Source organism: Colossoma macropomum, unplaced genomic scaffold, assembly GCF_904425465.1.
Source record: "Colossoma macropomum unplaced genomic scaffold, Colossoma_macropomum, whole genome shotgun sequence".
In the NCBI taxonomy this organism is placed as follows: Eukaryota; Metazoa; Chordata; class Actinopteri; order Characiformes; family Serrasalmidae; genus Colossoma; species Colossoma macropomum.
The window spans coordinates 34,557,717-34,568,165 of NW_023494799.1; the positions used below are offsets into that span (position 1 = coordinate 34,557,717).

At 39.0% G+C, this 10,449-nt stretch overlaps 1 protein-coding gene across 3 annotated transcripts in view; it reads right to left on the reverse strand.

Annotated features, from left to right (window-relative positions):
• ano1a (anoctamin 1, calcium activated chloride channel a) overlaps positions 1-8,490 on the reverse strand; it is a 55,167-nt gene extending 46,677 nt beyond the window's left edge. For 2 of the 3 annotated variants that reach the window (XM_036586682.1, XM_036586681.1), the window contains exons 1-2: positions 6,547-6,830; positions 323-495 (exon numbers count right to left, since the gene is read on the reverse strand). In XM_036586682.1, the coding sequence (XP_036442575.1) occupies positions 323-495; positions 6,547-6,589 (216 nt within the window). In that variant the 5' untranslated portion in view covers positions 6,590-6,830. Of the gene's footprint in view, positions 1-322; positions 496-6,546; positions 6,831-8,235 lie in introns of those variants that run through there. The other variant, XM_036586683.1, reaches the window with a different exon arrangement.
• Between the last annotated feature and the right edge of the window lie 1,959 nt (positions 8,491-10,449).

A 10,449-nucleotide genomic window follows, 5' to 3' on the forward strand; every position in this document is an offset into this window, starting at 1 on the left:
GCAAATCAACCAGGCACAACAACATAAATCGAGCATGCTTGCATGCACTCAATTAGCCAGCAGTGCAATCACAGGTGCAGCACTTGTTGTGCAAGGAAGCCAAGGCTGCAGCCTTAAAATGAAATTGACCATTGCATTGACCATCTGCACTCTGGGAAGATGTCTTGTTCCTGTAAACCTTAGTTTGCCTTGCAAATCAGTTTGACAGACAACATTCAAACCAGTATTCGGGCTCAAACAGATGATGTGACTTTTCAAAATTTCTGAACAAAAATGGAAATTAATGCAGAGGAACATTCCTACCTCACCAGAGCTCACTTACTATAGAGTCATCTTCATCGTATCCAATGTCTCCAGCAATTTTGCGGTCACCTAGATCAAGGCCCTTGTCCTCCTCTGGAACAGACTGGTACTTCTCATTCCGCCACATGTCGGCCTCCTCTCCCAGCTCACCGAGCTGCTCCTCCTGTTTGCCGTCAGCCAAGTAGGTTTCACCTAACAAGAGAAGATGTGCACATATTAATTAACCAGAATTAGATGTTTCATAGCATGGAATTACGAAGAGGGTAATCGGAAACCACGTTGATGCCATGCTGAGCTGTGTCCAATCAGTGGTGCAATAAATTAATAGCTTCACATCCGTTTCACTGTGTTGAGCCACAGACAATCAACAGGTACACATTATGTTCAACGTTCTACCTAAAAGGGTAGAAGAACATTCCTAGTGCTTGGACACTAATTCAAGGCAAGGCACCATCAAAACATACTGGACATTGAATAAGAACATCAGTCACGTGTCTGTACTGCATACTGTACGTTTTAAGATTACATTTGGTACAGTCCTATGCAAAAGTTGGACACCACTGGTCAAATTTGCATGATTTACCCACACAATTCCTCTGCACACATTTCAGCACATTCTAATGCACAAATACTGTTCATTTGTTAAACTTAACATACTGGAAAAGAAAACAGAACAAAACGTGTGGCCTGTCCAAAAATTATGCCACATTTTATGTTATTTTTTTCCCAATATGTTAAACTCAGAAACAGAAATCATGAACTAAAATTAGAAAATGCCTTATTTAAGTTTGTTCCCTGGAGATGATGGTTTATTTTATCTTCACTTCAAATCAATAAAATTTGACCGTGGGTGTGCAATTATTTGCAAACAACTCTATACACTGCATTATCTCCTTCTTCTGTAGGAGGAACATTGCAGAAGTACGAACTGTGAAACTTTATCAAGGAAGTAAAACAAATATTGCACTACTTGACATGTTTTTGATTTTTAAAAAAAGGCAGATCCAGAGGTGTCCCGAATCAATCCGGAGAAGCTGATCAGAGCTATGGTAAGCCTAATCCACTTCCAATAGGAAAGCACTATGATATCTGAACCATATCAGTATCATCAGATGACTGCCTTAATTTAGTGACCAGTAGCCCAGTGGTAGGAGAGGTGAAAAGCTTGAGAGTTCAAATCCCAAGACTGCTATTCCTGGTTGTGCCCTTGGGCAAAGCACTTAACCCACAACTGAACCAGGCAAAACTGTGCTGCACTCATGGGCAAAGTTAAGCAGCAAAATGACAAATTACCCTTGTAGGATCCATCAAAGTAAATAACTAAAGAAAGCAGCATCGGACAGATGTTTAGATTTGACCAATATTTGACGATGTGTTTATTATAGTCAAAAAAGCTGAATGTTTAGAAAATGCTGGGTTACTGTGTTAAAATGCCTGCATTTATTTATTTTACTGAAATTTTACTGTAATTATGACAGAAATAAATGTTATATTGATCTGTAATGACAATTCACATAGATTAGGTAGGTAGTCCCAATTTGTACTTTTTTATAAATATTTGTTTATCTGTATCAGCAGATATGAACATGAAAAATATTAAATATCAGCATCGCCACTTCATATCAGCATTTCTTATATCAGTGCATCCCCAACCTTTGATCCTATTGCACTGATTATTCACACTTTTGTGAGGCCCCTTTCAGAAATTAGCAAGCAGTCTATATCTCTACAGCATGTACATTACACATGAAAACAGTCTAACAGTGTTTGAGCGAGCAAACCTATCATTAAAACATGATTAATCTAACCGTACGTAAAATGGGAGTGTCAGCTATTATGCTAAGAGTTTTTTTCTTTGCTGCTTACCACAAGCAACATTCCACAGGCCTTGGATCATAGGCCAACAATAAACACATTTTAAAAGGCCATAAAAAACAAAAATAGATCTGCCCAAATTGTCACATTATTTACACACTAAAAAGGAAGTGATTTTACTGTAGCATTAACTGGGAGCCTAGAATATCCTGCTTAAACTAGCGTTAATGTACTTAAACTACACTAAGTAAGATTTGGGGATTCCAGCAGCACTGCTGTGTCTGATCCACTCAGACCAGCGCAACACACACTAACACACCACCACCACGTCAGTGTTACTGCAGTGCTGAGAATGATCCACCACCCAAATAGTACCTGCACTGTGAGTGTCCATGGGGGTCCTGACCACTGAAGAACAGGGTAAAAGGGGGCTAACAAAGTATGCAGAGAAACAGATGGACTACAGTCTGTAACTGTAGAACTACAAAGTGCACCTATATAGTAAGTGGAGCTGATAAAATGGACACAGAGCGTAGAAACAAGGAGGTGGTCATAATGTTCTGCCTGATCGGTGTATGTACCATAAATAATGGCCAGAAGACGGTGGTCATGATCTGTTAAGACTGCATTCCTTTAGCATTTACACAATGTCTTTGATTTGATTAGTCTGGAAAGACCTAAAGGCTTATCCAATGGAGAAAAACACGCTGATTAATCAGCAATGAGCCACATAAAGAGGTAGAACATTACGTACCTCATTAAACAAAACTGTACTGTACTGACATCCCTAATTATGAGGTTTTTAACGAGGATTAACGGCATATTTCTCTTTCATTAACATCATGACCCATCCAGTATTACTCCATAACGAAAGATGAGAGTGCTCTTCAAATATTCTGTAGTTTTAATTATCTTATCCGGTCCTAAGTTCTTCAATAGTTTGTGGGTAGAACCTGATCATTTCATGTACTTAATTTTAAGACTTTAGAAAGACTTTAAACTCCACTAATGTAATGGATTTAGAAGCTCTGGCTTTAAACACTCTCGCCTAGATCAGTATAAACTAGGGATTCATTCTGCTCTTAATCTAAAGGGAGTAATTTATTGACCGTTACCATCACTCCCAATGTTCCTCTTTATGATAATCCAAAGATAATCCATGGAGCATTTTAATGCAGCAGCTGTAATGGTAGCTATGTGAAAATGATTACTTAGCCTATAGGTATCCATTCTGTATCATTTTAGTGCTGTATAATATAGAATAGTCTGAATGATGGAATCAATTTAAAAGGCATTTATAATTGAATAGAGGGTGTCTGGGTATTCAAGGATAATGTTGGAAAGAAGAAAGAAAGGGCCAGAAACACTTCAGGCCCTCTCAGACCAGTAAGCAAACTGTTGTAAGCAAATTGCACCTTATAAATATAAATAGAGAGATGGTACAATGTAGTACATGGGACTAGCAGCTGGATGTGATGATTTAATTACAGTTCCTTGTTAATATACAGTCGTATGCAAAAGTTTGGTCAAATGACATTATTTGTTGGCTTTATAAGTGATATTTGTCAATTACAATTTGCTGAATTTATCAGATTTAAAAAATGCATAAAATGTGGCCTGTGCAAAAGTTATGACACATTTTATATTTCATGTTTCCCCCCAACATGTTTAAGTTTGCAGATAAATAGAAAACAAAGTGCACTAAAATTTGAGAAAATGCTGTATTTAAGTTTGTTTCCTGTAGATGCGAATTTATTTTCACTTAGAAAATCTAAATCAACAATGTCATGTGACTGGGGGTGTTCAAACCTGCGTATACAACTGTGCATATACAAATGTACAGTATATAGCATTTGGATTCCTAGTTTCAATATGTGCAACGTGTTTTACAAAATACATTGACATAGACTTTAGTAGTATGCCACCTGTGATGGGCAGTACATGGGAAAAGCAGTACTGTAGGCTAAGTTAAAACAGGCTGTGTTTAATTCATTTAAGGGTTATTTAAATACCCGACAAGATAATGCCAGTTTAACTGGAACGGCATCTACAGGTATCTAACAATGCAAAACGGCTACACATAGAATTTCCATTGATAATAAAACATAGTGCTAGCCGATACTGATAAAATTCAATACCACAATATTTTACAAACATATAATGGTATAAGATGATATTTAATTTAGCATTAATACATTTAATGAACCCATACTTCTCTATGCTATTGTGTTCCAAAACAATACCCTAGAAATCTGACATAGCTTGTTCTGATTGGCCTGTTTTGTTCTGTTTTCCTCTCTGAAAGTGACACCAAAAGGAACCTCACATAGTATTGTGATCTTTGACCAGACGGAAAGCACATCTGCAGAAAGGAAAGCTCATATGTTTCATTTTTAAAGATTTTAAACTGTTCTGAAGCATCCAGCAAACTATATACATAGATCATCTTTTATATATACACTATATAAACACTCATCATCAGTACAGACACTATATTGCTGTATAATACAGAATAGTATGAATGAGGGAATCAATTTAAAAGGCATTTATAATTGAATAGAGGGTGTCTGGGTTTGCAAGGATAATGTTGGAAAGAAGAAAAGAAAGGGCCAGAAACACTTCAGACCCTCTCAAACCAGTAAGCAAACTGTTGTAAGCAAACTGCACCTTATAAATATAAATAAAGAGATGGTACAATGTAGTACATGGTACTAGCAGCTGGATGTGATAATCAGACACTGTATTGCCCAGCACTGATGACACAGTGCCAATTTTACAGCAATTTTAAGATTTTGAATGAGGAACACTTTGGAACATCATCAGTCAACGGTACTGATGCAAGTAAACCTTTTTTTGAAGGGTTTTAGCACCATCACCATGAAGATACAGTGCTGTGCAAAAGTCAGAGACCACATTCACTAATTTCCAGTCAAAGCAGGCATTAAGTGCAAGTTATCAATTTTTCAAGAAATGTTTTTGAGATTAGATATATTATAATGTACTTGAATATGAAAGTGTAAAGCCAAAGGAACGTAACTGAGAAAACAGGACTTTCCAAAGCTGAAGTTCAAAAGATGACTTCCAACAACCATGCAACCACCAAAACTGTCACCATCAGATTAACAGCACTTAAAGCTTTCATCTTTGAGGAGAAAATCAAGCTTCTCTCTTGCTTCAGATCTGAAAACATCCACAGGTGTTTCTGTCCATCCTTCCACTGTGAGAAGACAACTCAGCGCTATGGGTATGAAAAGATGTGTAGCTGCCAAGAAGCCCTCACTGAGAAAAGGAATAAAATTTGCAGTAAAACACCAAAACTGGACATCTGAAATGTGGCTTTTATAGCCTGATGGGTCTATGTTTGTTGATGGGATCATCTGGATTGTGAGAAGCAGAAAATGCAACCAACTTCTAAGACTGAACTTGTGGAAAAATATCTGTAGATTTCTTTGAAAAACTGAAAACAAGTCTCCTGAAAAGAATGGAACTGGAATAAAGGCAAAGTGTGGACACAATAAATGCTGAAAAAATCGGATATTGTATTTAGTATTTGGGGTTTCCGTGTAGAGCTGGGCAATCTGACAATGTATATCGTGATACAATATATCACAATACAATAGAGTATGATTTTCTTAACATGACCAACTGCATGTTTCATCATAAACAGAGCAAAGTTAGTCCAATTTAACTGGATTTAGCGCAACACAGTCGTCCAAATAGTGAATAAAAATCATTGTGTTTACATTTGTTTTTAAGGTGTAGCGCTGCTGATTCTTTCTTAGTTCCAACTGACCAGATGTCTGTAAAAATAAATCGTGACATATCGTGTGTCATGAAAAATTCCTCAAGTATTGCAATATTATATTCCTCCCATATCGCCGACCCCTACTTCTGCGTAGCCTTCTGTTAAATAGGCTTTTCTGCTTTCTGCTTATTACACCCCGATACTGAATGTCACACAGCCCTTAAGCCGGTGCAGGAAAGCCTACTCCTGTGTCTGACGGAGGGATTCCTCAAAGTGCTGACCCCTCTTAGGCTTGACAGCCAGCCTGCGGCTCCTCTTTCCTTCTAAAACACAGTCTGCACACCACGGCGTGGAAGCAGTACGTGACTCTGCTGAACATAAACTCTTGGAAAATATGGGTTATCTGCCTGAGCCACACTCTGCTAATCTTCTAACTGAATCCTGAGTGGAGATATAGGCTACAGCTGATAATGCTGGCAACAGACCACCTTCTACTCAGCCTAGAATTCAAGAGAAGCAAACATCTGGAGCCTTGTTATGTGTCCTAACATGACTTTAGGCACAGTGCAGAGTCCTTCACCAGAGAGAACAACTTCAGATATATGAACCTGAGCTTGTGGATCAAACAAAATCACATATAAGCGAGAGGAACAGACAGCAGAGCAGCACCGAGCCTCACTCACCAGGCTGAACGGCATGTCCACTAGAAGCGCCCTGAGCCTCCATCGGTGCGCGCGCTGCCTCTGGCTCCCTGTCAATATCTCTGGCTCCTCAAGGCTCACTGAGAGAGAGCTCGTATGGTCCTTCAACCAAATCGCCACTGAATGGCACAGAGCAGGCTACTCACGCGAGCATCTCTCCACCCAGGATGGGGATGTGTGCAGCGCGGCCAATGGGGACTGGGTCCACCCACCGAGCACACGGTTCTAGACAACATCTATGTGAACATCACTTACAACCGCACCGCGCAGCTTACCACGGCATTTCGACAGGAGAAGGGAAATAAAAAGGCTGCTGGCGACGACACGAGCGAGGTGGAACCGGACAAGTGCGTTTTAGTCCATTTTTAAATCAAAAGAGAGGATTTTGTGAGCTGCGTGATCTGCCGCAGGTGGCACACGCATAAGTGCGCTGCCTTCAACACAGTGATTCGCACGCACTGTATTTTTACGCTTACAGATCTCTGAACAGTACGTTGTGCAGAAGCACGTGGTACATGCTATTTGCTATATATCTGCTAGCCTACTGATCTTAATAATAATAATAATAATAATAATAATAATAATAATACGTTAAATGACATTTTTAGTGCGTTAATAATGATGTGATTGGGGAAAAATGCAAGCTCTTGCAAATATTGCGAGCGTTTAGTGAATTCAAGTGTACTTGTGATTGGAAATTCCCTAAATTGCACTTCATCATTCAGTCCTCCATTTAGAGGTTGCATAGGTTTACAGATGCTTCATTAAACCATTTATTTACATGCATCTGCATGTGGTACATCTTATTTAGCATATCTGCCAGGATAGTATCTAATAATAATAATCATAATAATAATAATAATAATAATAATAGCAATTTGTGATTCCAAATTCACACAAACTGATCCCACTCTCGCAATTTTGTCCAATCACTGCATTTTAATCCACTTTATGACATTTAATGCATTAATAAAGTAGTGATTGAGTGATTGGCAGCCCTTGCAAATAGTGCGAGGGTTTGTTAAATTTGCGAGAATTTGTGATTGCAAATTCCTTGAGGGGCTGAATATTAATAACAATAATAATAAGCAGACTAAGCTAATGAACATGCACCATCTTGTGAATTATTATTATTACTACTACTTTAACATCATTATTAGGTTACTATCCCAAACTGAACATATGCAGACCTTCTATGTAAAAATCCCAGCAGATTATATTTTAAATGTATGGATTCCTGACCTAGCAGTTCTTGTGCACTCTTCTCTGCGGGGTTCCGTGATCTGACGCGAGGGGGCGCTTTCCCTTAAACCCGCATCCGCCTCCTCACTGATGAGCTGATGTTAGAAACAGACAGAGCAGCTCAACCGCTTCACTCTCGCCGGGTTCAGCTGCAGGGTATAGGGTGTTTTCTGTAATTAAGTGGAGTTTAAACTGCCGCAAGGTGACCGGTGCGTGTTTATTAAATCTCACTGTTGCAGAACACGTCAAAAAGTAAAAGTTTAGGACATTTTAAGCTGCGTTATATTCCTTTTTCTGTCAGCTGAGCGCTGTTTGTCCTGCATAAAGCCGGTTGAAGAAAAGACAGAGCTGTCTGTGACGGTCAGCTGTGCTCCTGAAACCCACAAACAGAGACAGGAAAAAGAGAAATGGGAATAAGGAAAAGCTTACGTGTGGTAAAAGTAGAAAAAGAGGCGTCAGGAAGTCCGGCGAGTCCTCACCGTACACGGCGTTAACTCTGACTGCACTTAGCCTGAGTTAGCCTACCTGCTCTGTTTGGCACACCCTCCTCTCGTCATTAAGCCTCACACTAAATACCTTCAGACTCTCAGAGCCACACTGCACACATTCCGCCCCCCTCACGGCCGTCTCAGTCGGATACTGCATTTTTACTGTAATTAAAAAGGAACAGAGTAAAAAAAAAACCCACAGAACATCTTGAAAACTCTGAATCATCGTTTGAAATGAGGCGTGTAGCGACACGACCTGCTGGAATGGGAGGGTTTCACAGCTGGTGCATACCTTTACTGGGCGACGGCGGGAGGATTACATTCAAGGATTAATAAGGACACAATAAATAGGACATTTTATTCACTCCAATCTAATATCACTGCCTCTTTATAAATAACTTGTAAACAATACAGTACGTGCTTCATAAATCATGGCATGTCTTAAATAAGTCAGCTCTGATTGTCCAGCAAGAAAAATGAAACATGGTCAATATGGGGTGGAGAATTCCTCCTGTTTCTTAAAGATTTTTCTGCATAATTTAGTCGTTGAGATGTAGAGAAGATCATTTAGAAAGGTGTGATGTGAAATGGTTAATTGCAGAGAAAAATGTTTTTTTTTTTTTTTTACAGTGGTGGTAATAGGAACCAGGGGTCACAATGTCTACAGTGAAAATGTGGCCATTTTATTTACTATACAAAACCACCAGTGAACCTACCTGTGTCTTTTGAGTCTTTATATGCAGTGCTGATGATGGAAAAACAGGCATAAATCTGAAAAAAAAAAAAGAAATTCTTTGGCGATTTTGACTTACAAAGCCCTGCACATACCTCAAACAGCTTTTAAACTATGTTTTAGCCCAAAAGCTCCCAAAACGACTGTAAAACAATGTTTCAGGCATCAGGCAGCATATTTGTAACCATTGTAACCATGACTTTCTGTGAGCTAGTTTATAGGCATTAAACTCTTCAGATGTCTGGTTCCCATCACAACCACTGTGAACAATTCTGACTTCTCTAGAACAGGGTTTCTTAACCTGTGAGCTGCGGACCACCAGTGGGCCGTGAAGCACGCTCTAGTGGTCACTTTAAGTCATAAAAACTTAAGCGGAGAAAAGATTAACTTAATAATTGAAAATCTAAGGATCAAATTATAACCGATATAGATATTAGTAGAGATGTACAAATAAAAACGTTGCAGGAGCAGATTAAACGTCATCAGTCTGAGACAATGCAGCTGTGGGCATGCAATGCAGGCGGTTAGCTAGAGATTGAGAAGTTTCTCCGAGCGCTTTCACTACTTCCTTGTTTGGCATGGACTTATCATGACTTTTTTCTTTAGTTTGCTCCTATTTGATATGTGTGAACACTCCACCCATATTCAGGTTTGCAGCAGACAACTGAACTGTGTTTCGGCAAAAAACGTGGGTCTCGGTCTGCTTTTAAACAAACCCTGGTTGAGTTCACTGCTTGTGGGAATGCATCCTCTGAATTCACCAACAGAGCTGGCTTTCCTCTTCTTCTAGCAGCACCTCAGCACTGTACTGTCAGCATAATCTGCCGGTTTTCACCCCTGACTCTCAGCACAAGCTGCTGTTAAAAATGATGGACGAGCCATACAATAATAGCAAAGATATGCATTTGATTTTGATTGGATAATAGCGTAGCGTATTTGTGACCGAGCATCAAACTGATAAACCAATGACAAAGAAGCAGATCGAGATTGATTATTATTGTTGATTGTGACAGCACTAATCCAAAAGCCCAGTTGAATTGAGCGTGGTTAGTGTGGTTTGACTGCTTCAGACGAGGCGCTAAAACCTTCAGAACTAAAGAGACCAAACGATTCCTCTCAATACGATAAACTGCAGCTACGTTTCTGTGTCTTTTTCATTTCTTTTTTCTTCCTTTTTTAATATCACTGAAGCCATATGCTTTTTCAATGTTGTTATTTTTTTTTAACATAACTGCAAATGGATGATCTGATCTTTTTCAGGTCTAAATTTTCAGGTTTTCAGTGTTAGCATTTAAGAAAAAAAGAAACTTGTATTAAAAAATGATTTTAGTTTTAGCCACTGTGCTTTGTAGTTATAAAAAAGTGGGCCTTGGGGTGGAAAAGGTTGAGAACCCCTACTTTAGAATGGACAATTTCACAATA